We start from the raw sequence: 24,671 nt of genomic DNA on the forward strand, positions 1-24,671 counted from the left end.
TAAAAGCCTGGCTTCAGATTACTGCAGTTTAAGAGCAGCATTAGGACTGTGCTGTCAGATTATTGCTCACGACGTGGGTGAGAACATGTCATAACACGGGCGGGAACATGTGTCTGATTCCAGATATTGACAGCTCAGCATTAGGAATATTAAAGGCTTTTCTCCACTTTGTTTCTGTTGCTCTAACAAACTGCAGGGATGCCTTTTTTTGATTCACTCTCACTTTCGGAGAAGCGAGGATGTCCATCCATATTTAAAAGACGCATTTAACAGCATCACGTCAAGCTAAAAGTACCAACTCAAATCCTCCTCTGCGTGGATTTATCCCCCCCCCAAACACGTGTGCCCTCCGAACACATTCCCCCGACACCTTTTTGTGACGGAACATTACCCGGAGAGAAGGGACGGATAAAAAAAAAATCTGGATGCAGTAAAGTGAGCCGAGACACGTTAGATGCACCATCTTAAAAAAATGAGACATTTAATTTAGTCGTAAAAAGTAGCCTTGCGTGTTGCAAACCACTTTGCACCATCCAACACGAGGAAGACTCACTGCAGAATGACAAAATATATATATAATATATACACACAACACTGCCTAAAATGTTTTTAAAGTTTGTCAACCCCAATCGGGAACATTTCATGATGACTGCATTTGACAAGTGAATTTAGCCGGAGTCCCGAAAGAGAGGATCTAAAATACTTGTGTCTACGGAAAATCCCTTTAATTGGTGAGGGCAACCAAAGCTTTGTTAATTGAGAAACTCTTCCCTAAAGAAATAAAATGTACACGTGTCCCGGAAACAGGAAGCGGCCGAGTCGCAGCTACTATGGCACTTGAGCGTCACTTGAAATCTGTGTCGAAGAGATATGTACAGTAAAAAAAAAAAAAAATGGCCGCCGTGAGCATAAGAGTTCCATGTCCACAAGTCTTTTGCTTTAACCGTCTTCCTAATGGTGATGTCCGACCGAGAGCAGCAGCGGGATGAGGCAGCCCAGCACCAGGGCGCCTAACTCGACCTTGCTCAGACCTTTGCCGCCGTTGCTGCCCGGCGCGCCGTGGCTGTGGCTCGGCACGCCGCCCACCTCAGGCAGCACGTGCACAGTCGCCACGTACAGGAAGGTGCCGGCCGAGAAGAGCATGGCCACGCCGGTGGCGTTGATGTCGGACAGTGCCTCCTTGCTGCTCTGAGGTGGGGAAAAGCAAAGAACGGGATTTTTGTTTCATGATTGCGTCATCGTACTGACAACATGCACCTTGCCCTCATTTGTGCGCAATGAGAGGAACCAAAGAGCCGCCAGCTGATGTCGTCATGCGGCTTGTACCTGGCTGAGTCCGAGGAAGGTGAGCATGGCCAAGACGGGCGCGGCGAGGGCGAACACCAGCAGGTGCTTGCGGATTCGATTCCTCTCCAGCCCGGCGTGCATGAGGAAGGACACCAGGCCGAAGGCGGCGGGGGCCTGTTGAAGGATTTGAAAAATCATCTCATTGTGACTTTGGACGTTTGCTCGTGCACGATTTACCTTGTGTAGCATGATAGCGACGAAGACGATGAGTTGAACGCTGGTTTGAGAGGTGGAGGCGGCAGCTCCGAGGGCCACGCCGTCAGCTGCGAGTGACAAAACCGTGATGTTTAGCCGCCCGCAAACAGATGCCTCATCAAGCTAGCCGGCAAGTAGCTTCAGCAACTCGCTTTTTTTTTCCTTTCAAACCTCATCTGTTCATTTCAAACATCAAATGTGAACTTTTGAAGGTTTTCCATGAGTTCATATTTGAAGAAGACACATAATTTGACTTACCGGCTGCATGCACCACGAGACCGAGGGTGGTGGTAATTTTGGAGGAGCCCACTCTGGCCGAGTCTGAATCTGTGACATACACATTCAAAAAAAAAAAAAAGCAAATTATGTGTGAATGCTTGAAAAGCCAAAGGTGAAATAAGATATGACTTTTTGTGTTACTCGCTTCATCTCACCCTCGGCGCTGTGCATGTGCGACGAGCCGATCTGGTCCACCAGCAGCATGAAGACGAAGCCGAGCACCAGCGACACGCCGATGCAGGCGTGCAGCTGCTCGTGGCCGTGCTCGTGATGGCCGTCCACGGCCAGCACCGCCTCCGCTGCGTCGCTCTTTGCCTGCGACACCTCGACAACAACGCCCACTTGGCTGGGGGGGTGGTGTCCGCCCCCTGAGCATCAATGTAAGCAAAAAGCGTGTCTTGTCTTCGAAATACATAAGAAAGGTGTGGCTCCTCCTCCCACTAACAAACCGCTTCTGTCTACTGTTTTGTGTTCAGTAAATTTACCTTCCAAGATCTCCTCGTAAAGAGCGTGGACGCCTTCTGGAATGATGACGGCCAGGGCCGTGCCGCACAGGAGTCCTGCTCCCAACACGGTGACCAGCTTTAGCTTCTCCTGATTGGACACATTACAAGAAAAATAAGAAATAAAGGCGTAGTCACCTGTTGCCACTTATACAAGGTCCTCTTCCTATTATTTCCCCCACAAAGACAAATCATTCATTTCAAACTCAGATTTAGGCTGCAAGCCTACAAACGATTCTGGCGATTATTTATATTATCAACCGATTAAAATTCGACTTTTTTTTAAACGTCAATTTGCAGCCTTTGTTATATTTGCATTCCACTGCTTGCAATGTAAATTCCAATAAATGCTCAACCCTACCTTTGGTTTGCTTCTTTTTTTGTTAATGAAAGAATATCAGAGTGGCCCTTGAAGGAGCGTTTACCTCTGAGAAGTTGACTGCCAAGGGAATAGTCCCTGCCACATAGCAGCCCACCAACATGGCCAGAGACAGAAAACTGATGGTGCTGAAGTCCTCCATGGCTGCACGTGGAAAAGAATCCCCAAAAAATGGAGAAGAACTTTTGGAGAGGAAAAAGACACACCCAGAGCTTTCACGGCCGGTCTTCACAAACGAGTTTAGCAAGCAGCGCACTTGTAGCACGACGACGTGTAATTTAATTGAAGGCCTTCTCGCTATGCTAAGCTAACTTGCTTCGGGAGGCAGGCTACTGTTCGTCCCGCGGCGGTGTTTCACGAGTGAGGCGACTCGACGTGTCGACGTCCAAGCAGGCCACGCTGGGCTTCATGTCCTCCAAACGACTCGTCACAAAATTAAAAAATAAAAATTCGTTTTTCCCTAACGCGTGACGTGTCTAAGGCGAGCAAACATGCTAACTAGCTCGGCCTCTCGAATAGCAGTGGAACAGTACTTCCGGGTCACCTGATGTTTTACTGCCACGTCACCGCTGCAGGTGGTAACCAGTTGCGGAAATGGTTTTACTCAGGATGAAATTTAGTTTAAGTACAACGTGATGTATTTGATTAATCTAAATAATATAAAGGATACATTCAATAACTAAGTAAAATCGGATTCATAAATATTACAAATATGATCAATTATGCCAATATGTGCTACAAAATACAGGTGAGATTGGGAGTCATCTTACATTTTTTTTAGACACATTTACTTGAATTTCTGAGTCAAAAAATTTCAATTGTTAAACAGTGGTGTTAGTACTTTTGGTGGTGGCATCATAGTGTGACTCGTGTTAGATAGAAAGGATGATGTCGCTGAAAACTGAGCGTCTGCTTTTCTTATTTTCTGCCAAATTGAAATCCATGTGGCAAGAAATATTAAGTCAACACACTTGATTTGATTGAACGGACTACATAAAATGCTTCGGCAGGCCTTATTTGCCCACCAGTGACCTAAGGTAAGGCCTTTCTTCTATTTACTGCAACACAACATAAAAGTTTATTCAAGATTCTTCTTGACCAGAAAGGGAATACCACCCTAAAACCGAGGAGTCCGTGTCCGGAGAGCATGTCAATAACGGGAAGAAAAGGAAAAAAACTTTAACAGTATTTATTAGGTAACACAGTTAAGCAGTGTATCACTATGAGTGATTTATTGAAGAACAGATAGGGAAATAAAATGGTCGTTTTTGTGTGTATTCGTTAAACCTCAACAAAAATACAGCTTAAGGTTTCTTCATGCAATACCAAGATGTCAACATGTCTTTCCGTCATCCGGGGTGGGTGAGCCGGAACTGTGAGCAAAGCGGTGTGAGAGAATGTTTATTTTGCTTGTCCGATCTTCTTGAATTCAGTTTCAAATATTAACAACCGCCACATTTTGACTATGAACACTTCCGCTTCCTCGTCGAGAACCTAAAGACACAAAAACAAGCCTGGTCGGCCATCTTGTAAAATGTGATTTAAAGACGTTAACTGTCTGGTTTACTTACCATGGCGACGTCATCGAGAATACCCTGAGGAGTGCTGTGTGCCATCACCTGTAGGGGAAACATTTTTTAAATGTCAGTAAAGTACCACGTGCATGTTAGGGGGGGGGGTTTACTCGTTGTTTCAATTTCTCCACTTCCGAACCTTTGAGCAGACAAAATCAACCAGCGTTGCTTCCTCCTCGCCGATGTATTCAATGATTTTCTTGTTGATCCACGGTTTTATGCGGCGGTCCATCAGAGTCTGCCATGAGGACAAATTTCAACCGGTTACTTGTGTTCTTCTCTAAATATTTGTTCAAAACAAAACATTGGTCAACATACCGAATCAACCATGGACCAGTCGAGCGGGTATGTGAAGAGCTCGGGCCGGGCCGTGGGGATCTTCTCGATGAGGCTGCGGATGTTCTTGCGTTTCTCTTCGGAATTGGCGCCGCTTTTGGCGGCCGACACGTCGGCGCCGTCCAGGCCCAAGCTCTTGTCGTCGTCTCCGTAATCTAGCGGCACTAGCTTCCTCTTGCGCGGCTGCTCGTCGGCATCCTCATCCTCATTGAACTTGTTAAAAATGCTGTCTGCTGCTGCCAGCTTTTTGCGCTTGATGGCGTGCAGCTGGCTGGGGCTGTTGGTAGAACCTGGAAAAGGAGGAGAAAAAGTGGCTTAAATGTGAACAATGGGCAGAGAGAAGGGAGCGAGTCGCAAGTGACCGTGACAAAAATCAAATCAAGTCCTGACGAGATTTCAATCAAGTTGACAATCAACTTGCGGTTCGATTTAGCCAAGTCCCAAATTCTAATACTGGTCCGACTGGAGTCGAGCCATGTGGCCGGAGCCCCCGCACCTCTGACAAGGGCGTTTACCCACCCAGCTTGAGACTGAGGCCAATCTTGGGCCGGTGCTCCTCGAGAGGCTGCACCTCAGGCGTTCGCTCGCCTGGAATGATGATGCCGCGCGGGGAGTCGTTGCCAGGCGTGTTGGGCGTGGCATTCCCGCTGGCAGAGGACACAGAGGGAGCGGTGTTGATTGGTCGCATGAGGGCTTTGAGGTGCAGCCTAGCCTCAGGTGAATCCCCACCATTGTGGGCCACATGATCCTGCTGCTGCTCTTCTTGTTGCTGCTGCTCCTGCTCCTGCTGTTGTTGTTCTTCTTCTTCTTCTTGTTGTTGCTGTTGTTGATGATGTTGTTGTTGTTCCACCCGCTGCTGCTCCTCTTCCTCCTCTCGCCTTCGCCGCCGCCGCCTTTCCTCCTCTTCATCCTCTTCCGAATGTGGTGGAGGGTCTCGAGGCGTTGGCTCAGCGGGCTTTACCGACGCGCTCTTCTCCCTTTCCCGGTGGGACTCTCTGTGTGACTCTCTGTGCGACTCCCTGTGGGACTCTCTATGAGACTCTCTGTGGGATTCTCTGTGGGATTCTCTGTGGGAGTCACGGTGGGACTCCCTGTGGGACTCCCTGTGGGACTCCCGGTGGGATTCTCGTTCCTTTTTCTCTTGCTTCACTTTCTCCTCGGGTTCCAGCTTGAGAGGAGGCTTCCGTCTGCGCTCTGCCTCTTCCTCCAACTGCACACAGTGAACCACTTGCATGTTAGGGAATTTTTGCGAAGAGCTTTCCCTTCAGGGCACACATTGGCGATTAATCCATTTACTCAGGCATTTTATTTATATTTGGTACGTTCAAGTGCATCTCACTAAAGGTAATCACCCTTTGCATTTCTGCGTCGGGGTCGGGGTGACCCTCGGCCAGGAGCCTCTGTCGGATTTCCTCCAGTTCCTCCTTCTCTCGCTTGCGGTCGCGCTCGTCCATCTCGGTCTCCTTTTCCCGGTCGCGAAGGCGCTTTTGCAGAGCGCTGCCCCTACAGGGAGAACATTGCGAGGAGAAGGTGACAAATACAATAAAACTCATCACGTGCGAAGCTTTAAAAAAAAAAAAAAAAAGGCACCGACCTGTAATATTTGTGATCGTCGCGTTCGTCGTCATAGTCTTCGAGGAATTCCTTGAGTCGTTTGGCTTCTTTCATCTGATGATGACGAACAATAATGACTTCAACAATCGAGCAGTGAAACAATTACAATACTATGACTTGGTCTTACAGTCTCGCGGCTCCGTTCCTCCTCCCGCTCCATTTCCTTGCTGTAGTCGCGCAATTTCTTCCTCTCACGCAGTTCCCAGTTTTTCAGCCGCTTTTGGAGCGCAAACAAAGACTCAATTTTCAAGACTACATGAAGGCGGGAGCACTTCTTAAGTCTGCACATTTTCTTTTAAATTACCTCTTGATAGGCTGCTTCCTTATCTCGGAGTCTCCTCTCGAGTCTCCTGCGCTCGTACACATCTTCCTCATCTTCATCGCGGTCTCGTTTTTTGTCATCTCTTGTCCTCTCTCTGCACACATGTCCAAAATATGACCCGAGCGGCATTAAGCATGAAACGTGTTTGACCAAAAAGTGGTTAGACTGACCTGGAATGGCTGCGAGCTTCGCTGATGTCTCGACTTTTTTCCCTCTCGCGCTCCCTCGTTCTCTCCCGTTCGCGCTCGCGTTCCCGCTCACGTTCCCGTTCGCGCTCACGTTCGCGCTCCCTGTCCCGGTCCCGCTCGCGTTCCCGGTCCCGCTCGCGTTCCTTGTCCCGCTCGCGCTCCTTCTCTTTCTCCCTGTCGCGGCGCTCCCTCTCGCGCTCTCGCTCCTTGTCCTTCTCCCGCCGCTCTTTTTCCAGCTCCTGCCGCTCCTTCTCTTTCTTCCCTTTCTCCTCCTCCAATTTCTTAAGGAGAAAGAGCAGAAAAGTGGTATAAGTTACATTGAAGTTTATATGGGAATGAATAAGGATTGATTTCCTTTTACAGGAATAGCTCTGTAATTGTGTAATAAACGCAGCTATGATCAGTCACCTTGTGTGTGTCACGGAATTTGCTGATCTCTCTGGAAATCAAGTCCCTCTTGTCATCCTCCAGCTCCATGGCGTTGATGTCATCCTGACCCCCCCAAAAAAAACGCTTCAAGTGAGTGCCAAGGGCCGACGAAACGTTGCCCGATATGTGGTTGATACCTCGTCTTTCTTGTCTTTTCTCTTCTTGCGAAGTTGCCCGTTGCCGTCCGCGGAGTTGCTGAGTTCGCTGGAATACTCCCGGATGAGCACTTCGATGGCGCCCCTCGCCGCCTGGTCTCGACGCAGGGTCTCTTCGTCCAGCACCTCATCCTCTTCCTCGTTCTTACCGTCGCCGCTTGCCGCCTGTGACAAAAACAAAAAGGCACTTTTAACGGAATCACGGCGATGTATCCTTGACGTGAGAGACTGCTGAGCGTACGCCATTGGCGCTCTTTTTCTTGGCCTTCCACTCGTCCAGCTGCGCCTTGGTCTTGGCGTCTACTTTGACCAACAGCTTTTTGTCGCCCAGCATCAGCTCGTGCAGGAGTCGCAGGGATCGCAGCGTCGATTCGGGCTCCTTGTACTCGCAGAAGCCAAACGCTTGTGGGAGGAGGAAGAAAATTCCAATTTCAACACTCCCGAATGCATACACGTGAATGAGTAAGGACAGTCCTTTTGTACACACTGAAACAAACTCACTGCGTTTTGTTTTACCTTGTAGTTTCCCAGAAGCGCCTTGGACTCGCTTCCAGCTTAGAACAATGCCACATTTCTGCAAAAACAGACAACACAAAGACAATTCATATTACGCAAATATTGGCCTGTGGAAGAATAATGACAAACTTAATTTCTTTATCAAAATTATTATTTTCTCTCCAAGAATTTACATCTGTCATTAATCACCATGCTTATTGTTTTGAGACTTTTTAATTGCTACGGTTATGGTTAAGAAACAGCATTTTGATGGGGGATTGGACGATTCCGGGATGTCTGGTGTGAAATGCTCTCGTTTGAGGTCAAGCCACTGCCTCTCAATCGGGTTGAGGTCAAGGCTTTATACATGAACTTGTGATGTTCATCGGTTCATTGTTAGACATATTGTCTATGAATGTAGGATGCTCAACACTGTTACTTCTTCCAAAGTGTGGCTATCCTGTAAAGAAGATGAGGTTTAAGAAGAACATTATAGAGTGCCAGCTGAAGAAATCACTGGCACATCAAGCATGAAACTAAAATACAAAATAAAATAGGGTTCATGGGAGAACAAGATGTTAGTTTTCTGAGTGCCTTTTTTCAAGGCAAATGTGGCACGTTTCTGCTCCTAACTCACCGCCAGCAGCTGCCTGACCAGCATGTCAGACGCCTTTTCTGAGATGTTGCCCACAAACACGGTGGTAGTGGGGCCATCCTCTGGGTCCTTGGCTCGGAAGTTGATCTTGTTTGGAAGCATCGGCTTCTGCGCAACAGAAACTGGGGTTGGGACAAGAACCTGCCCAAAACAAACAAAATGTAAATAGAAAGTCAAACAACAACTGAATGGAATTTCATTTAGAATAGCATAGGTCTGCTGTGACTCACTGAGGGAGAGGGGGTCACGACACCCATGTGAACTGGTATCATGGGAGTACCTGTAGTAATTGAGAGAAAAAAAAAATACATATTACAATCAGAGAGTGGTGTTTTGTTTAATATTAAAAAATCTATGAGACACTAACACTTAGTTTGGCTCAATTTTTTTTCATAAATCGAAATGTTTTGGAACTAAAAGTCCAATAAAAAGATGTCCAAAGTCCAGGCTGGAAACAGGAAGTTGGCAACACAGATATTTCTATGGGATAAAGTATAACCTTGATGATAATAATAATCATAATAATAATAAAAAAACACACTTGAGGATGCTTCACAATGGCCACATAATTCAAGCACTCACACATTTAATCTTTCATGTCAATATTCATACTTTTTGTGACTACTTTGATTGATTGAATTCCATGTGAGTTTTCTCATCTAAAATGGGTGCTCAATAAATTCGGGAGCCACTGACACTTTTAAAGGTGTCTGTCGGTCAAAAGACTCCTTAATTTGATACCTGGTGGGACGGGCGGGCCGAAGGTGCCGAACTGGGGCGGGGGGAGCCCGGGGGGCAACTGGGGGATGCTCAGCGGCTGGCGGTTAAGCGGAGGAGGGAATGACATCGTGAGGGGGACAGGAACCTGTAACAAAAAGACGATATTCTAGCTCAACACCAACTCCTTCACAAATATGCCCCAATTACTACTTTTATTGTTAATACACTAAAGGTCAAAGTTATTTTGGCAGGGCGCGGCTCTTTTGTCAAAAAAGAAGAGGAAAAACCCGCGGCCGGCCATGTTATAAGTGTGCTAGTTAGCTTTAGCACCGATAGCGCGAGTTAGCTCCGTGGCCTTGCTAGCTCACGTTAGCGAGAGGGAAGCTAATGTTCCGAGTAACTCACCTATAAAATGGGTTTTAAAAAGGACGACCCAGCAACGCTGCGCGTTCCCCCAAGCCCATTAAACATACACGAGGAATAAAGCGTATCGCGAGTACGGTTTTGGCGTTTGTAATGACACCGGTACTCTTCAGGAACACAAGAAAATAGAGGGAGCCTTTTTCTTAACGAAGAGGATCATGGGAAAATGGTGATATCAAGGAAGCAGTGCTGCCCTTAGCGACGTCTCGCAGGCGGGCGTCCGAAAGCCTTGACTGACGCGTTAGACTGCACGCAAATAGAATAAAATCCCGACAAAACTGCTTTTTAATCCAGGTTACAAACTATGCTTTTTCACCCACAATACTTATGATCAATGTCTTGAAGAGCATTTTCATTCTAACCCAAACCTTAAATGTTTTATACTAATGTGAATCACATTGAATTACATTCTGTGTAAAATGCATTATATCAGTAAAGTATTACTCAATATCTGTCAAACTGCTGCGCGTTGTCAAGGTCGGAAGTTCGGACCCCCCAATATCAGTTACACTGATGAACTGAAAATCTTGTAATGAGTTTAAAACACTGAGATTTTAAACAAAAGTATTGTATTATATACACACACAAAAGCTTAGGGCACCACGGCCTATAGGGGGCGCCACGGCCTTGGAGATTGCACGTTCAATAAAACTATTGTAAAAAAAGATTTCTCTCCTAAAATTGAATATATACGTATACAAATTGAATATATTCAAATCTGACAATCGAATATTTCCTGCCTGCTAAAAATTCCTGCTTTTTAATAGTGACTCAAAACATTATTTCTTCTAAAAAACAAACAAGAACGAAAAAAGACCAAATGATGGCTGTCACTTTTTGCGACATTTTCGTGAGGTGTATGACCCCAAGATTTTTCAATTGCCAAATATTTGCTTTGGCTAAATAATGGCAGCGAAACAGCACTTGTCCTAATGGCCCTCTGTAAGAAAAATTGCATAACACGTTATAAATAATCACTCAATGAAAGGAGGGCACCTTATAATAACTAATGAAAATACACTTTTTGTAGAACCTGACATAAAATGAATATTAAACGTTCTGCTCTTGCGTATACGTCCGCGTGTGAGATGGCGATTCAACAGGTGATTGTGTAAAGTGATCCAATGTTTTTGACCGGCACGTGGATAAAAGCTGCGCTCGGAACAGATGTCACAATGTAAACAATCCCATCAATCCACGGTCCGCTACGTCTATTCGTGGAAATTTCCATCGTAAAACCTCACGCACTGCATTTCCCCCCCACAGCTTCTAAACAGACCACGCCCACAATCCCAAACCCACTTATTTCCCCGCGTTTCATTGGTCGTCGTGAAGGTGTGTCACGGACTGACGTCACAAGCTGTGGCACTAAGAAGGGGGGGCGCTCACTGTGTGAACTGCACCTTTTCGATCGGGACATAAACAGCAAACACGATTTAAAAAAAAATATATATATATATAGGACAGCCCTGAGTTTCTTTGGATTGTTTATCATTATTTTAAGTAGCTTCAGTAGGATTCCTTCAAACCGGAACTTGTGAGGGTGCGGATCACGTTTGGCATCCGAACAAGAGGCAATAACGCGCCGGTCTTTCGTCAGACACACGGCGGAGACTCCAAAGAGGAGAGAGGAGAATCATGGCGCTCAGGGGACATCTGCTAAGACTTGCTCGAACCTGGTCGCTCGCAGGCGGTCAGCCAAGCCGAGCCCAGTCGGTGGCCGTGCTGGGGGCTCCCTTCTCACATGGACAGGTAAAAACATCCTATTTTAGCAGACAAAGCAAAACAATGTCACATTTATTAATGAAAAGTGATTGTGTTTTATTTGGTATAGAAAAGAAGAGGCGTGGAACACGGGCCTAAAGTCATCAGGGATGCGGGGCTCATCGAGCAGCTGTCTGGTTTGGGTGAGCACCGGCCGGCGTTACATAACCAGATTTGAACCTCACCAGGCTATTCATAGTCACATGCGTATATATTTTACATACACGCGTAAGAAGACTTTCCTTAAAATATAATTGTGGGGATGTGTAATTCACGAACTATTGCAATTCGTTTTAATTCATAATCAACTGAAATGGCGTCCCATCTCCACGTGTTCGTACTGCGCATGCTCAGGATCTGCAGACAATGAAAGTGGGCCCTTCCTTTGCCTCTGAAATCCGCAGTTTGCAAGATGACGCGCGGTTTCTTTTCTTTATTTTCTGTGAAAATTTACCCCATAGCGTGTCGCGGCACGTCCTACTCCCACGCGCGCCAAAACATCATAAAGGGGATTTGGAGGAGAAAAAAAAAAAAAAAAAAGCGACCAGTTTGAGTTTCAGCAGCCCACCTAAAGCCAATGTTGAACCCAATTTGTGGGTCAAAATAATGAACCCAACCTTGGGTAAATGTCACAGTACATCAGATACGACATACAAAACACAGTACATGCTACTGCGGTCCCTATTTTACCCTCAAAATGGAATGCGTCTGATAAAAGGACGTCCTGTACGTTCTGGTGCGTGCCTGCACTCGCTTGCACTTCTGTGAACTCTATAACCGTGAAAATATGCTCGTTTAAAAATGTAATTAGTGCTGGCGGTTGATTGATTGCTCAAATGTACTAGATTACATTATTCTGTTATGGCAATTTTTTAAATTTTGATCATGCTAAAAATGAGGGGGGGAATACAAGTATAATTTTTTTCAATGTTTTAAAAATTATGATTTTTTTCCCCAAAATTATTTTATTTGCTAATACAAATGATAATGCACAGAGTACCAGACATTTATTGGAAGTAAGGTTTTGTTTTTTGGGCAGTTATCTTAATCAGAGTGAATAAATGAAAGAAAAAATAATAATTTAAAAATGTGAAACTACCTCAAGGCAGAAACCGTAACGATTTATTCCGGTGGACGATGTACCGATAAATCCAGGTGGGGTGTCCATTAAAAGCTTCGGGCCGCCACCATGTGAGCACTATACACAGGTGCAATATTGTGTGATAAAACGGATCACTTTAGAATTGTCCTTCAGTCTATTTCTGTGGTGGCTGCTCAAGGTAACTGGCCACGTTATTGCGCGGTAAGACAACACTGTCATCTGACCTCACATTGCCTCGACGTACATCGGGTCGGAGAATGCCGAGACTGAAATCCGAACTCGAGACTTGCTGGGTGTGGGCCGGCGATGCTGCGGAATGACTCATCAGAGTGGAAGCTATGCATATAGATCTTGCGTAAGCGGATTTGCGCAATGGTTCCACGAAAAAGGTCTGGGAGAATGGGCTTGCAATTTCGCATCGGTCGTTCAAATTTGGCGGCTGATGTATTTGAGTGGCATGAATGTTTGCACCAAGATTATACACGTCCATTTCAGATTACGCCGTGCATGACTTTGGTGATCTCACTTTCCACTACCCGGAGGTGGACGAGCCCTTCATGGACGTCCACTCCCCTCGCACAGTGGGCGCCGCCACAAAGAAGCTTTCGGGCGCAGTGAGCAGAGCGGTGGGCGCCGGTCATACCCTGGTCATGCTAGGAGGGGACCACAGGTAACCAGATCGACTCACCAAAAATATTCTTGCGCAACCTGATTTATGATTTACCATTTGGTTCTCGTGCATAGCCTTGGCATTGGATCGGTGGCAGGCCACGCCCAACAGTGTCCTGACCTTTGTCTCATATGGATTGACGCGCACGCCGATGTGAACACGCCCGAGACTTCACCATCGGGGAATCTCCACGGTCAGCCGGTGGCCTTCCTGCTCAAAGAGCTGCAAGATAAGGTGAGGGTGCAGGCAGGTCTGGAATCTTGAATATGACTCATCGACAAGTCATTTTTACCTGTCGATGCATGTCCAACGTAGGTGCTGGATCTTCCGGGGTTTTCTTGGGTGAAGCCGGTTCTCTCCTGCAGGGACCTGGTGTATATTGGACTTCGGGATGTGGACCCCGGCGAGTAGTAAGGAGAATTCTGGAAGCTCGTCAACCTACAAAGATTTTTCAGTGAACCCTTTTGTGTGTTCTTCACAGCCACATCCTGAAGAACTTGGGGATCCAGTACTTCACCATGAGGGATATCGACAGACTCGGCATCCAGAGGGTCACGGAAGTCGCTCTGGATCACGTGCTGGCGAGGTAACGCTCGACGTCGCGGGGCAAACATTCCATCCGAGTCGGACCTTTAAACCATCTTCTCGCCTTCCAACAGAAAGCAAAGACCCGTTCACTTGAGCTTTGACATCGACGCATTCGACCCGTCTCTGGCTCCTGCTACGGGGACGCCGGTGAACGGAGGGTTGACCTACAGGGAGGGCATCTACATCGCAGAGGAAGTTCACAACACAGGTAAACAAAAACTTTGATCGACACTCTCTCACATGTTTCAGGTCGAAGATTTGCAACTTTGTGGTCCTGGATTTGCAGGTCTGCTGTCGGTCATGGACCTGGTGGAGGTGAACCCCGGGGTGGGGGCGACACAGGCGGCCATAGAGGCCACCGCCTCCCTGGCTGTCGACGTCATCGCGTCATCCCTGGGGCAGACGAGAGAAGGAGCTCACGGGGTCATTGACGAGATCCGCTCGACTAAAGAAGGCGACACGGAGCAGCTCTGCCTCTGAGTGCTCAGAGCAAAACAGCCACAGACTTCTTCCACGAACCCCATAAGCATTCCAAAGTGTTGCATCCAAGACTACAAAAAAAACTGAATCAAATAGCTGAGGAATTCTATTATTTTTTTTTTAATCCACTTTTTATTGTGCTGTATTTCATCGTGGAAAGTATTTGTCATCGTCTCAAAAGGTTTGCCATGTAAAGCCTAGACATTTTAGACGGCAAGGCCGACTAATTTATTTTGCTATTTTATGTATGAAGGCATGGATGCCTGGTATTTATTTTTTGGAGTAGTTTACAAGGAAAGGGAGCTTGGCTCAAAGGTATGATTAGCAACAAACCAAAAGTGTATTTATAGACTAGTTATAATAAGGAATTTGAGTACGCACTTTTGGACCAGCTGGGATTGTTTTATTTTTTATTTTTCATCACCAATGAAACCACTAATTTGACGTAGTAAATATCGATTGACGGCGACGTGATGTGGCGGAATGGGTAAAGGAGCAAACGTAGCATACTACATGCATGCTGCAATTTTTTTTTTTTTTCTTCCACCACTCAAACCACTAAACTAACAGTGTTTATGTTCTTGTATTAAAGAGTTTATTTTCTGGTCTTCCATTTAAGTATAATTTGTCCGGTTGCCATTTTTTGGGTGTGCAAAGTCCAAAGATTATGAAAGATTAAATTAAAAGGTAAGTTATTACTTTAAATAGTTCATTTATTTTTTTTAGGAGTTACGTTAAATTCCACCTTAGAACCACCACTTAAAAAAAAAAAAAAAAAAAAACTCAAATATGAGTCAACAAAAGAGGAAGCAGGTACTTGGCCATCATTGTTCATTTTGTAAAACAATCATTCACAATCATCTGACCAATGGATTAAATCATTTCAAGTCAAAAGTTGCCATCAATCAAGAAGGCTTACAACAATATACGTGTTAACTAATCACAGTGATAACGACTGGCAAACAGTTTAGAGTATAAACAAAAGGAAATGTAGATGGCTTCGAATAAAGCAACTTTTTTGTCTATATTGATCAGAGTGTAATAATAAGTACCCTGAGCAATATCAAGTTAAAAGCAAGACAGAAAGTGTGCAATGTGGTCTTATATTGCTAAATGAAGTGCAGTACCTCAATTTACCACACCAGGTCGCCATGTTGTCACACCGGTGTGCGCAGATGTCCAAAACTCCCTTCCAGAGGGATTTCTCTGGATTAACAGTCCGATCAAATAGTGCACATTAAATTCTGTGGCTCATGTGATGAGGAACGTTCATCTCAAGTGAACCTTCAGTGACACGTTGGACCTTATGGACGCGAAAGCGGGTTCAGAGAGAATTCCACTACCTTCCCATCCTCAATCTTCATCGGCGAAAGAACTTGAGGTAAACCACAGCGCCTAGAATGGCCAGTTCCATGAGAATGATGACGGCGAGAAGCAGCTTGTTTGTCATGAGCCTGGCGGAAGATCAGCAAAGTACGTCAGCCAATGATTTGTGTTACTAAAACACGCAGAAAAGGAATGGCTTTCGACTTGGGAGGTTCCACGGTTAGATCGCATCAAATCCGGGCTCACACTTACCGTCGTGACATGGAACGAAGGATTTTCCGAGTGCGACTGAGGTTCTCCCCCGTATTTACCAGCTACAAACAAAAACAAACAAACTGGGTGAGGGATAGGAAGTGCAACTACCTCGTGCTCCCTTGACATCTAATCTGTAAACAAATAGTGCAGCTCTGCATATGTGCATGACATGCTTTTGGAAGTATTTGTTCATTAAGTGGCATTGCTTGCAGAATTTACTACAAGCATCACATTGCAGTTGGCCACTTTCAAAACACTCACTCTGTCCTTGGTCCGATCCAGCTGCTCCCGCTGCCCGCCGAGTTCCTCGATGATGTCGGTGCCGATGTTCTCAGTCTCGATGGCCAGGCGTTGACTGCGCTCGATGCTCTGGCTTGTGTTGTTCAGCGACTCGGTGCCTTGCAGGAGCAGGGCTCGCTGCGACTGCACTCGTGTCTGGACAAAGGGGGGAGAAACTACTAGTTAGAAGACATGAGCCACCCTGTCGTGCCATTACAAGAGGTGGCCGTGGCCTTCCCGGTCCACCCCGTAACTCCGTCCCTATTAAAGTGTGCGTGCACAGCCATCTCAAAGAAACAACAACCCTGGCCTACTGTTGATCACAAGTGTTGTGAGGGTCCTTCAAGAAAATAATGCCAATCGAGTATGTCCACATTCTTGCCACACTCACGCTTTGTTGGTTTTGCGATGAATAGATGCTGCCTTGACTCCCGTCCGACAGCAGCGGGGCCGAGTTCTTGGCGTCCCGCTGCAGCTTGGCGAGGTCTCGTTGGTAAAGACGCAGCTTGGTTCTCATGGGATTCCGGTAGGATGGCGGAGCATCACGCAGCTCCTCTTCCATCCCCTGCAGCTGGGTTGAAACGAGCACACAATGATGCATTATTTTTTTGCATGCTAGAAAGATATAGGCTCTACAAGGGACACCCCTAGATAACATTCACATTGTCTTTCTATTCTCCACAGTGCAATTTCCAACATACTGCCTCTTTAAGAATTGAATCTTGCAGCTCTTTTTCTGTATCTATCTGGATTCTGCAGGTCACGTGAAGCAAACACGACGGTTTGCTAGCTAACATTCCCAAAACAATCAGGGTAGCTCACAATTTCCTCCGCCTCCAAATTTCTTTCGTCAAAGGCCCTCAATAAGCTCTTTTTCTCCTCTGCGGGTGAACAAAAACACAAAAGGTGTCAAATGCGTTGCTGTGCAAGAGAATTCTAGAATTTGATATTTGTTTTGTACCTCCATGACTCCTCAGCAGCCTCTCTGGCATTAGCTTTAGCTCCTCGTACAGGGACCTATAGATTTCGTGCAACTTCTCAAATTCTTCCGACGACATCGTAATTGACCTCAAACTCAATTTTATTTTATTTTGGTGGGTAATTAAGGATTCCAAGGAGAAAAATAAGAAATTTGGGTCAAGATGTGGGCAAGACAAACTATTTCCGCATGACGGTCCTCGGGGTAGAGCAGGGGTGGGGGGGGCTTCCTGACTAAAAATCCAACAAAGTGATTTGAAATCCTATTTAAATATGACATTATATTCTGAATAAAATTATAGTTACTAAGAATATAAAAGATAAAAAAAATATTGTCTATTTCAATCTATAGTCAAAATCAACGCATGAACAATTTATATGCAGGCACATTTTGAACACCTAATATTGGTATCTTCTGGGTAATGGAGTACACTTGTAGTTTTTTTTCCTTACGTGTTTAGGGACTCGTTTAACATAACAAATTTTTAAGGCTGATCATATCATAAAGTGAGAATTTTACATGATAAAAGTAGTAATTGATTGCATAACTCATAGGCACCATTCTCTGAAAGACTTTTGATACGCGGCTTCCCCCTAGTGGTATGCAATAAAATCCATCGAGCCATTCAAATGCAGCGGTTAAACTTGGCATAAGTTCTGCAAAGATTGACTTCCACATACATTTTGATAAATGATTTCTATTTTCTGACATCAAACGATGACAGGATTTCTGATGTTTTACTCATCAATTCTCCACATATTTTGTTTTTCCAGTAAAATGAAACTAGCTTGCATTTTCAATTGTATCAAAATCAAATTTGGATTGATTCCAAAGGCTCTGTTGACAAGATGAGGAAGGCCGCTCTTTTTGGACATACAGTCATGCATGCTAACACACCGACTCATCTGCAAACTCGCCAAGCTGGGCCTCAGTACCTACCTCTGCAACTGGCTACTAGACTTCCTCTGTCGGAGGCCTCAGGTGGTACGTGTTGGCGACAAAATCTCCGCCAGCATCTTCACCCTGCTGACGCATGACTGCGCTGCAACCGACAGCAACAACCGCATAGTGAAATTTGCTGACGACACGACTCTGGTGGGTCTCATCACCAAGGGTGACGAGACTCAATACAGGTTGGAGGTTGACCTTCTGACCACGTGGTGCAGGGACAACAACCTCCTGCTGAACGTCAACAAGACCAAGGAGGTTGTTGTTGACTTCCGGAAGGGTCACGCCCAACACCTGCCGCTGACCATCGACGGTGCTGTGGTGGAGAGAGTGAGCAGCACCAGGTTCCTGGGGGTGCACATCAGTGAGGATCTCTCCTGGTCCATCACTGGCGAAGAAGGCCCAGCGCCGCCTGTACTTCCTGCGGAAACTCAGGCGAGCGAGTGCTCCTCCGGCCGTCATGACTACTTTTTACCGCGGCACCATTGAGAGCGTCCTCTCCAGCTGTATCGCTGTTTGGGGTGGTAGCTGCACTGACTACAACATGAAGGCCCTACAGCGCATAGTGAACACGGCTGGTAAGATTATTGGTGCTTCACTCCCCTCCTTGAAGGACATTTACACCTCCCATCTCACCCGCAAGGCGACCACGATTGTGAGTGATGACCCCGCTCACTCTTTGTTCGATCTTCTGCCCTCTGGGAAGAGGTACAGGAGCCTGCGCTCCCGCACCTCCAGACTCACCAACAGCTTCATACTCCAGGCTGTTAGGATCCTGAACTCTCTCCCCCCTTCTGCGTAGCGTCCTGTGCTTTTGCGCTATATTCTGACTGTCTGCTGTATGCACACTTGCTCCGTTTTGCTCCTCTTATTTATTGTGTTATTTGTTTATTTATTATTTATTCATCACTCTTATTATTCATTTGTTTTTATTTTGTGTTGTTTACTTGTATGTATATCGTGTACTATGTCTTGTCACCGTGGGATAGTGGAAACGTAATTTCGATTTCTTTGTGTGTCTTGGCATGTGAAGAGATTGACAATAAAGCAGACTTTGACTTTGACATGTCCGCACACACTGCTGGGAATTGTTTCTTAATTAATCATTTGTGTCAATCTTCCTGAAATGTAGCAAATGAAGGAGCACTTTGTCCCTGGTGCAAGTGTATGAGTCAGAGAAAACAGAGTAGCTATTTGTCATTGGCTATTATTTCGCACATTATCACTGCTTTACCATGCATGCCTCATCATTAAATGTATCTTTACACCTTTTGCAACAATGTTTTTCCACCGGAAAGGAGGCAAAACTTCCTTTAGAAATAAGCTTGTTATTGTGATGTGATAAAATGTTTGGACTTCTCGATACTTGCTGTAGCAGTTTGAGATATGTGACCTTGATGATGCTCCGCCATCTCAAACGTGTGCTTCAGCACATGTACTTTTTGTACTCATGGTAACCAAGGGTGGCTAAAACCTAGCTTTTGTTGACATGTTGCTTCCTCATTTGTTTTCAAATATCTGGTGCTTGTAAAACTACAATTATCAATGCCTACGGTTAACACGTCGACAATGTTTGGTCTTTTCTGTTAACGACAAGCCCCTAGACGTGCGGCAGGCCCCTAGACGTGCGGCACGCAGGCCCACCGGTGTGTGGACACGCCATGGTGCCCACGAACCAGCCCCCAACTATGGGTTAAATAGTACCACTGCCCAGTGGGCTCCTCGGGAGAGGAATGGGCTAAGGGAGTCAACCCCTACAGAAAATGCATTGCCCCTTGGGTTGGTGTCAGGAAGGGCATCCGGCTGTAAAAAGTTTTGCTCCAAAAATGTTCTCAGTATAGGACTCTCAACCACGAGATGGCCATGGACCGTCCCCGGTGGAAGAAAGCCATATTGAGAATCCAGTCCAACCCAGCGGCGCCTGGAAAGCGAACTTTAAACCGATGATGATGATAAGGAAACTGTATTTTCCTCAGCAAAATGGCTGCTGGTAGAGCTGACTTGAGTTCACTGCCACACATCAACCAAATGATGGCTTGTAAATCAGGGGTCAGGTCTGGTATATCAAAAAGCACCAGTTATATTTCATTTAATAGCTTTTTTTTTTTTCTTCTCACTGCAAGACCATAGACACCATTGGTCCAAATTTCCATGTGCATTTCATTTAGTTACGTGTCTGTGATGGAATGTGTGGCCAAACACCTAGATTGCATGTAAACAATAATAAATATTTTAAATAGTCTAAGTCTAAGTCTGCTTTATTGTTAATTTCTTCACATGCCAAGACACACAAAGAAATCGAAATAACGTTCCCACTATCCCACGGTGACAAGACATAGTACACAATATACAAACAAGTAAACAACACAAAACAATTACAACAAGAAGGCACAAACAATGAATAAATAAGAGTGATGAATAAATAATAAATAAACAAATAACACAATAAATAAGAGGAGCAAAAATGGAGCAAGTGTGCATACAGCAGACAGTCAGAATATAGCGCAAAAGTACAGGACACATGCCAAGACACACAAAGAAATCGAAATAACGTTCCCACTATCCCACGGTGACAAGACATAGTACACAATATACAAACAAGTAAACAACACAAAAAAATTACAACAAGAAGGCACAAACAATGAATAAATACGCAGAAGGGGGGGAGAGAGTTCAGATAGATAGATAACATTATATCTTTTTTTATTATTTAAAAAGAGTGTTGGGTCCCTTCTGCGTAGCGTCCTGTACTTTTGCGCTATATTCTGACTGTCTGCTGTATGCACACTTGCTCCATTTTTGCTCCTCTTATTTATTGTGTTATTTGTTTATTTATTATTTATTCATCACTCTTATTTATTCATTGTTTGTGCCTTCTTGTTTTTATTTTTTTGTGTTGTTTACTTGTATGTATATTGTGTACTATGTCTTGTCACCGTGGGATAGTGGGAACGTTATTTCGATTTCTTTGTGTGTCTTGGCATGTGAAGAAATTGACAATAAAGCAGACTTTGACTTTTTGACATAAAAATAACTCAAATTGGGTCATAAAAACAGACAAAATATCTTTTTCTTGTTTTCTAAAAACACTGAAATACGACTTATGACATTTTATAACGAATAATAAACTACGTGGGTTTTTTTTGCATTCATGACATTTTTGACGAATAAAAAACAATATTGGTTTTATTGCATTTAGGACAAAACGTGTAGGTGTTAAAACGTATGCATGTTTTTTTACCCTTTGATAGAAAGAGTCAAAGTCAAAGTCTGCTTTATCGTCAATTTCTTCACGTGTCGAGACACACAAAGAAATCGAAATTACGTTCCCACTATCACACGGTGACAAAAGTGTACGCCGCTGAACGCCCTTTGTCGTGGGCGTGTCGTTATCGACGTCATTGCTTGTAGCGCGCAACATAAAGGAGGTGCAAGTAGGGGCTTGGTCATCGCAGCTGCACGGGCGCAACTCACCTCCAAACATCGCACCGAGCTGACTAGATCCAAAAGTCAACTTCCGCGTAGCATTGGCCAGAGGAGCTTCAAGATGATCCATCAACGCAAAGAATTCTTCTTTCTTCTTTTGCTTTGTTTCCCTTTGAGCCGTGGTGAGATTTATTTATTTCATTTGATTAAATTAAATGTATTTATTCATTAATTTTAGTTATTATTATTAATTATTATTATTTATTTCTTTATAGAAAACCAAAAGTAGAAATTGGATTTTTAGAACTAAATACTGGAAAATTATATATTGAAAGAAACATCCAAATCAAGATTGGTACTCCATACTAAGAGGTCATGGTTTTGCTTTATTTCCTTTCCAGGGCAGTCTGAGTGTCCAACGGGCTGGCTGGAGCACAGGGGCAAGTGTTACTACTTCTCCAGCGACACCAAGACATGGAAGGAGGCAAATGCCTTCTGTTTGTCACATGACAGCAAGCTGACGAGCATTTTGGATGCCGACGAGAAGGTCACATGATCGAACCTTTCGCTCAGCTGTGCTCTCCCTCCCTCCATTCATCCGTTGCCTATTTTCTTGTAGGACTGGCTGAGGACAACATTCAGACAGGGCAAGGCTTGGCTGGGCCTGACGGACGAGCACACGGAGGGAGTGTGGAGTTGGACTGATGAAAGTCTCTTCATCGAATCGATGGCGTGAGTGGCATTCTCAAATTTAAGACAGAAATGTTGTCGCTAGGTAAATTTGGCAGATCTCTGTAAATGAGGCTTTTGTTACAGGAACTGGGGTGAAGACCAGCCAAACAACTATGCCGGAGGGAAGCGAGGTGCACACTGTGCCGCCATGGTGACCCGCCTTGAGGGTCGCTGGTTCGACTACGACTGCGACAGCAGCACAGTCAACTACATCTGCAAACGGGCCAACCTCGAGTCCATTGTGTGTAGCGTTGTTTTAGGTAAGGAGCCGTGAGGCTAAGCCAATCACCTTAAGACTTGCTCTCAGGTGGCGCCAAAAGAAAATCAAGTCTTGGACATCAGTGAAGAACAGGCAGCGAAGCCCGTCGACCAGATAGTGGTAAGTGCAGTTGTGTGTAGCATTCTTTTAGGAAAGCAGGAGTGACGTGAGAAGCTAATCGCGTTGTGCGTTGCTTTCAGATGGTGCCAAAAGAAAATCAAGAGTTGGATGACAGTGAACAGCTGGCAGTGGAGCTCGTCACCCAGATGGCCATTGCGGGAAAGGTGGTGCCTGTGAGTGTTCTCCTCCCATCCGGGCACTGACCAGGAGGAGCGTGGCCTTGTGATGTTGCCAACTTTTTATTTTCTTCTAAATTAGAAACCAGAGGAAGACAGCAAGACTGAGACCAAACTGCCATGTTCACCTGGTGAAGTCAGATGCTCCCGCAAAGTGATTCTGAAACCTAAATCTGTATGTCTAATTTTCTTTGACGGCAAATGCTATCAAGCAGTATTAACTTGACTATTTCAACTCATTGAGATCATTGTAATATGACTCACCATTGCACTTTCAATCGTTTCTATTCATTCTATTGCATTTCTTATTGTTAGTATTTCGGCGAGGCATCTCTAATCGGGGAGCTGGTTGGAGGTCTCAAGATGGGCAACATCATCATCGTCAAAGGAAAATTCTGGCCGAACGCAAAACGGTACTAGGCCACATGCCCCTCAATTAAGGCCGATGCCACAACATGTTTGTTCTTTACGTTGCAGCTGTTTCATCAACCTTGAGGGTGATGGTGACCTCCAAGCTTTCCACATGGACATTCGCTTAGACTATTTTGGAAATAAGAGAGTGTTTGTGCGAAACAGCAAGGTGTCTGGCAAATGGGGCAGGGAGGAGCGCCAGCTGACCTCTTTCCCGTTTGTGCCCGAACAGTTTTTTGAGGTGACAAGAATCACACACATCCCTGACAACATCAATTGCTCAGCTTTTTTGATTGATTTTTCAGTCACCATTTTGCTCCCCCCTTCCCCATTTTGTTGAATGTTCAGATCCACATCCGCTGTGATGCCAATTCCTTCCACGTGATCCTCAACGGCGCCGTCCACCTGGACTACAAGTACCGATCAGGCTTAGACGAGATCAAGCGTGTGAGACTGCTTCGTGCCGCGATGCAGACAGACGTCACCCTGATGTGATGACATCAGCACAATGTCTGAAACAGCATTTCCTGTCTGGATATCATTTTGCATTCATAGCATTCTAAGCATACATATGAATATGAAACATTGTTACATTATTCCAACATGTCTTTTTCAAAAAAATCATTTAACAATGCAAGTAGAGAGTTTGTTGATTGATGTTGATCCCCCCCCCACTTATATCTTCATTCTAATTTCAAAACTTGTTTATCCATTTTAGTCCAATAAAACATTTACAAGAGCCAGGTTGTTCATTCATTTGATGAAATCCTTTATTTTTGCACATGCTTTGTTTTTGCACCAGGTTTAATGGTCCATGACTAAAAAGGCACATCTCGGCTAAGGGTTGCTATAGCAACCTCAAAAGTCCGAAACATTTTATTTGACGATTTCTTCAGCCCCCACACTACTTTTTTCCTGTTCGAAAGCTGTAAGCTGTAAAAACTACAAATCCCATGATGCTATTCGCTCGTTTTAAACCCCCACCCCCCCCTCCTTTCTGTTGTGCTAGCAAGCGCCAACGACAGCATCCCTCCGTGCTCGAACGATGTGGCTTTTCTTATTCCTCGCCGGCCTCGCCGTGGTGACGTTACTGGTGGTTTTATTCGATAAGATAAATAATAATAAATTTGGGTCAAAATGTGGGCAAGACAAACTATTTCCGCATGATGGTCCTCGGGGTAGAGCAGGGGGGGGGGGGGCTTCCTGACTAAAAATCAAACATAGTGATTTGAAATCCTATTTAAATATGACAACATTATATTGTGAATAAAATTATAGTTACTAAGAATATAAAAGATAAAAAATATATTGTCTATTTCAATCTATAGTCAAAATCAACGCATGAACAATTTATATGCAGGCGCATTTTGAACACCTAATAATGGTGTCTTCTGGGTAATGGAGTACACTTGTAGTTTTTTCCTGACGTGTTTAGGGACTCGTTTAACATAACAATTTTTTTTATGGCTGATCATATCATAAAGTGAGAATTTTACAGGATAAAAGTAGTAATTGATTGCATAAGTCACAGGCACCATTCTC

At 44.9% G+C, this 24,671-nt stretch overlaps 6 protein-coding genes and 2 long non-coding RNA genes across 11 annotated transcripts; 4 read left to right on the forward strand and 4 right to left on the reverse strand.

Moving 5' to 3' along the window:
• Positions 1 to 455: 455 nt before the first annotated feature.
• On the reverse strand, positions 456 to 3,247 carry slc39a9 (solute carrier family 39 member 9). The gene is made up of 7 exons (XM_037241367.1): positions 2,750 to 3,247; positions 2,307 to 2,415; positions 1,977 to 2,189; positions 1,801 to 1,869; positions 1,525 to 1,610; positions 1,327 to 1,461; positions 456 to 1,188 (listed from the first exon to the last, which is right to left on the reverse strand). Exons 1-7 carry the CDS (start codon positions 2,843 to 2,845, stop codon positions 952 to 954), a joined length of 945 nt encoding a protein of 314 aa, XP_037097262.1. The 5' UTR covers positions 2,846 to 3,247; the 3' UTR covers positions 456 to 951.
• A 629-nt stretch (positions 3,248 to 3,876) lies between these two features.
• On the reverse strand, positions 3,877 to 9,780 carry LOC119116059 (RNA-binding protein 25-like). 3 transcript variants are annotated; one of them, XM_037241169.1, is made up of 18 exons: positions 9,597 to 9,780; positions 9,213 to 9,336; positions 8,702 to 8,751; positions 8,454 to 8,612; positions 7,838 to 7,895; positions 7,563 to 7,723; positions 7,304 to 7,486; positions 7,146 to 7,229; positions 6,720 to 7,018; positions 6,532 to 6,643; positions 6,355 to 6,444; positions 6,208 to 6,281; positions 5,966 to 6,116; positions 5,133 to 5,823; positions 4,596 to 4,903; positions 4,417 to 4,515; positions 4,275 to 4,322; positions 3,877 to 4,197 (listed from the first exon to the last, which is right to left on the reverse strand). In XM_037241169.1, the coding sequence occupies exons 2-18, from the start codon at positions 9,316 to 9,318 to the stop codon at positions 4,105 to 4,107; spliced, it is 2,766 nt and encodes a 921-aa protein (XP_037097064.1). In that variant the 5' UTR covers positions 9,319 to 9,336; positions 9,597 to 9,780; the 3' UTR covers positions 3,877 to 4,104. The 3 variants fall into 3 exon arrangements, with proteins under 3 accessions (XP_037097064.1, XP_037097063.1, XP_037097066.1); XM_037241168.1 differs by having other exon boundaries at positions 7,823 to 7,895; XM_037241171.1 differs by lacking the exons at positions 8,702 to 8,751; positions 9,597 to 9,780 and having other exon boundaries at positions 7,823 to 7,895; positions 8,454 to 8,579; positions 9,213 to 9,337.
• A 1,204-nt stretch (positions 9,781 to 10,984) lies between these two features.
• arg2 (arginase 2) lies at positions 10,985 to 14,301 on the forward strand. Its single transcript, XM_037241350.1, has 8 exons — positions 10,985 to 11,366; positions 11,449 to 11,521; positions 12,976 to 13,150; positions 13,225 to 13,384; positions 13,466 to 13,560; positions 13,632 to 13,736; positions 13,810 to 13,946; positions 14,025 to 14,301. The coding sequence occupies exons 1-8, from the start codon at positions 11,253 to 11,255 to the stop codon at positions 14,216 to 14,218; spliced, it is 1,053 nt and encodes a 350-aa protein (XP_037097245.1). The 5' UTR covers positions 10,985 to 11,252; the 3' UTR covers positions 14,219 to 14,301.
• Positions 13,620 to 14,097, reverse strand: LOC119116222. The gene is made up of 2 exons (XR_005096245.1): positions 13,979 to 14,097; positions 13,620 to 13,799 (listed from the first exon to the last, which is right to left on the reverse strand). It is a non-coding gene; the product is annotated as an uncharacterized LOC119116222 (long non-coding RNA).
• A 728-nt stretch (positions 14,302 to 15,029) lies between the features above and the next one.
• vti1b (vesicle transport through interaction with t-SNAREs 1B) lies at positions 15,030 to 24,319 on the reverse strand. 2 transcript variants are annotated; one of them, XM_037241403.1, is made up of 7 exons: positions 24,269 to 24,319; positions 17,040 to 17,222; positions 16,901 to 16,959; positions 16,470 to 16,649; positions 16,061 to 16,234; positions 15,797 to 15,858; positions 15,030 to 15,672 (listed from the first exon to the last, which is right to left on the reverse strand). In XM_037241403.1, the coding sequence occupies exons 2-7, from the start codon at positions 17,134 to 17,136 to the stop codon at positions 15,579 to 15,581; spliced, it is 666 nt and encodes a 221-aa protein (XP_037097298.1). In that variant the 5' UTR covers positions 17,137 to 17,222; positions 24,269 to 24,319; the 3' UTR covers positions 15,030 to 15,578. The 2 variants fall into 2 exon arrangements, with proteins under 2 accessions (XP_037097298.1, XP_037097297.1); XM_037241402.1 differs by lacking the exon at positions 24,269 to 24,319 and having other exon boundaries at positions 17,040 to 17,255.
• LOC119116380 (asialoglycoprotein receptor 1-like) lies at positions 21,351 to 22,167 on the forward strand. Its single transcript, XM_037241698.1, has 3 exons — positions 21,351 to 21,613; positions 21,833 to 21,978; positions 22,051 to 22,167. Exons 1-3 carry the CDS (start codon positions 21,553 to 21,555, stop codon positions 22,165 to 22,167), a joined length of 324 nt encoding a protein of 107 aa, XP_037097593.1. The 5' UTR covers positions 21,351 to 21,552.
• LOC119116223 lies at positions 22,368 to 22,653 on the forward strand. Its single transcript, XR_005096246.1, has 3 exons — positions 22,368 to 22,404; positions 22,471 to 22,542; positions 22,623 to 22,653. It is a non-coding gene; the product is annotated as an uncharacterized LOC119116223 (long non-coding RNA).
• LOC119116381 (galectin-4-like) lies at positions 22,661 to 23,624 on the forward strand. Its single transcript, XM_037241699.1, has 5 exons — positions 22,661 to 22,715; positions 22,801 to 22,893; positions 23,034 to 23,131; positions 23,196 to 23,370; positions 23,478 to 23,624. The coding sequence occupies exons 1-5, from the start codon at positions 22,689 to 22,691 to the stop codon at positions 23,622 to 23,624; spliced, it is 540 nt and encodes a 179-aa protein (XP_037097594.1). The 5' UTR covers positions 22,661 to 22,688.
• Positions 24,320 to 24,671: the final 352 nt, after the last annotated feature.

The sequence above is a fragment of the Syngnathus acus genome, chromosome 22 (genome assembly GCF_901709675.1).
Source record: "Syngnathus acus chromosome 22, fSynAcu1.2, whole genome shotgun sequence".
Classification (NCBI taxonomy): Eukaryota; Metazoa; Chordata; class Actinopteri; order Syngnathiformes; family Syngnathidae; genus Syngnathus; species Syngnathus acus.

Coding starts and splice junctions, on each gene's coding strand:
- LOC119116059 (XM_037241168.1), bottom strand. CDS start 9,318: ATGTCATTCCCTCCTCCGCTTAACCGCCAGCCGCTGAGCATCCCCCAG. Junction 7,019..7,145: donor AATTCCGTGACACACACAAG/GTGACTGATCAT, acceptor TTTCTCCTTAAG/AAATTGGAGGAGGAGAAAGG. Junction 4,198..4,274: donor TTCTCGATGACGTCGCCATG/GTAAGTAAACCA, acceptor TTGTGTCTTTAG/GTTCTCGACGAGGAAGCGGA.
- slc39a9 (XM_037241367.1), bottom strand. CDS start 2,845: ATGGAGGACTTCAGCACCATCAGTTTTCTGTCTCTGGCCATGTTGGTG. Junction 2,416..2,749: donor TGGCAGTCAACTTCTCAGAG/GTAAACGCTCCT, acceptor GTGTCCAATCAG/GAGAAGCTAAAGCTGGTCAC. Junction 1,462..1,524: donor TCGCTATCATGCTACACAAG/GTAAATCGTGCA, acceptor ATCCTTCAACAG/GCCCCCGCCGCCTTCGGCCT.
- LOC119116380 (XM_037241698.1), top strand. CDS start 21,553: ATGATCCATCAACGCAAAGAATTCTTCTTTCTTCTTTTGCTTTGTTTC. Junction 21,614..21,832: donor TTGTTTCCCTTTGAGCCGTG/GTGAGATTTATT, acceptor TTTCCTTTCCAG/GGCAGTCTGAGTGTCCAACG. Junction 21,979..22,050: donor TTTTGGATGCCGACGAGAAG/GTCACATGATCG, acceptor ATTTTCTTGTAG/GACTGGCTGAGGACAACATT.
- arg2 (XM_037241350.1), top strand. CDS start 11,253: ATGGCGCTCAGGGGACATCTGCTAAGACTTGCTCGAACCTGGTCGCTC. Junction 13,385..13,465: donor TCAAAGAGCTGCAAGATAAG/GTGAGGGTGCAG, acceptor TGTCCAACGTAG/GTGCTGGATCTTCCGGGGTT. Junction 13,561..13,631: donor GATGTGGACCCCGGCGAGTA/GTAAGGAGAATT, acceptor TGTTCTTCACAG/CCACATCCTGAAGAACTTGG.
- LOC119116381 (XM_037241699.1), top strand. CDS start 22,689: ATGGCCATTGCGGGAAAGGTGGTGCCT. Junction 22,716..22,800: donor TTGCGGGAAAGGTGGTGCCT/GTGAGTGTTCTC, acceptor CTTCTAAATTAG/AAACCAGAGGAAGACAGCAA. Junction 22,894..23,033: donor TGATTCTGAAACCTAAATCT/GTATGTCTAATT, acceptor TCTTATTGTTAG/TATTTCGGCGAGGCATCTCT.
- vti1b (XM_037241403.1), bottom strand. CDS start 17,136: ATGTCGTCGGAAGAATTTGAGAAGTTGCACGAAATCTATAGGTCCCTG. Junction 16,960..17,039: donor GCTGCTGAGGAGTCATGGAG/GTACAAAACAAA, acceptor GTTCACCCGCAG/AGGAGAAAAAGAGCTTATTG. Junction 16,650..16,900: donor ATTTGGAGGCGGAGGAAATT/GTGAGCTACCCT, acceptor GTTTCAACCCAG/CTGCAGGGGATGGAAGAGGA.